The 1,080-nt window shown below is 37.5% G+C and overlaps 1 protein-coding gene across 1 annotated transcript in view; it reads left to right on the top strand.

Moving 5' to 3' along the window:
- The window catches only part of Eif2s2 (eukaryotic translation initiation factor 2 subunit beta), a 19,514-nt gene that overhangs the window by 10,035 nt on the left and 8,399 nt on the right, over positions 1–1,080 (top strand). The window contains exon 4 of the mRNA XM_004630826.2: positions 988–1,080. Within this exon, the coding sequence (XP_004630883.1) occupies positions 988–1,080 (93 nt within the window). The remainder of the gene's footprint in view (positions 1–987) is intronic.

Here is a 1,080-nt window from a genome sequence, read left to right as displayed (position 1 = left end):
TATATATATATATTAGGTCTTTGCCCTGGTTCCTGGCACACAGCTACCAAAATCCTTATAATCTTTCAGTGTGTGACTTTTGTATACTAAGAAGCTTTGCAATTGGGAGGCCCCATGAATGCTTAAAGATAGGGTTAGTTACCATGAATACCAAACCATGATTAGGGGTTAGAGGTTCTGGAGACGGAGTTCATTTGCTGGTTCATTGCATTGGTCATAGCTTTGTAAAATAAACCCCAAAATGATGGAATTCAGATAGTTTCTAGGTTGGTGATCTCACTGAGGTGCTGAGATGATAGCATACCTAAAGACACACTTGCCTTCCTCAACACTCTCAGCTCCCCATCTCTATGCCTTGTATATATCTTTCTGGCTGTCACTGGGTTCTCTGAGTCATTTTAGCAAATTATTGAATTGGGAGACAGGGCTCTGAAGTTGTAGCCAAGAAAGACAAAAATGTGGGTAACTTTGGGGTCTCATACTGACATCTTAAGTAAGAGCCCTTACATTATGAAACCGAGTCTTTACATACATGACAATTTTAGGTAGTGTCAGAATTAAATGGGAGACTATCTAGCTGCTATTAAGGAATTGGAGACTGCTGTGAAAAACACCTCATATATCGTGTCAGTAGGAGAAATCCCTTCTACTGGCTTTATCATATTTACTTAGAAACTTGTTTAAGAATCTTAAAGTTTTCCTAAGTGATTCTGACAATAGTCTGATTTGGAAATACAGATAATGATTGTAAGATCCCAAACCTGAAGAATAACAAAAGATAAAAGGGGAAAGGTACTACAAAAGTATCTCAAGGATTTCAACGTAAGTGGCAGAGTCTCAGTCATTTTGGCTTACCTATGAGGCACTTTTTATCTGTAACTTTAATTTTGGACGTACGATTTTTCCCCTAAAACAGTATGAGCCCATGCCATTTTAGAAAACAATAGTCCTAGTGTCAAAATTCTGAGAATTATCTCAATTTCTTAGGATCTTAAGATTGAAAGTGACATCCAAGAGCCAGCAGAACCAGAGGATGACCTTGATATTATGCTTGGCAATAAAAAGAAGAAAAAGAAGAAT

Source organism: Octodon degus, unplaced genomic scaffold, assembly GCF_000260255.1.
Source record: "Octodon degus isolate 3935 unplaced genomic scaffold, OctDeg1.0 scaffold00037, whole genome shotgun sequence".
NCBI lineage: Eukaryota > Metazoa > Chordata > Mammalia > Rodentia > Octodontidae > Octodon > Octodon degus.
Note: the sequence above shows the minus strand (reverse complement) of the source record. Positions and strands in the feature narration are given on the sequence as shown.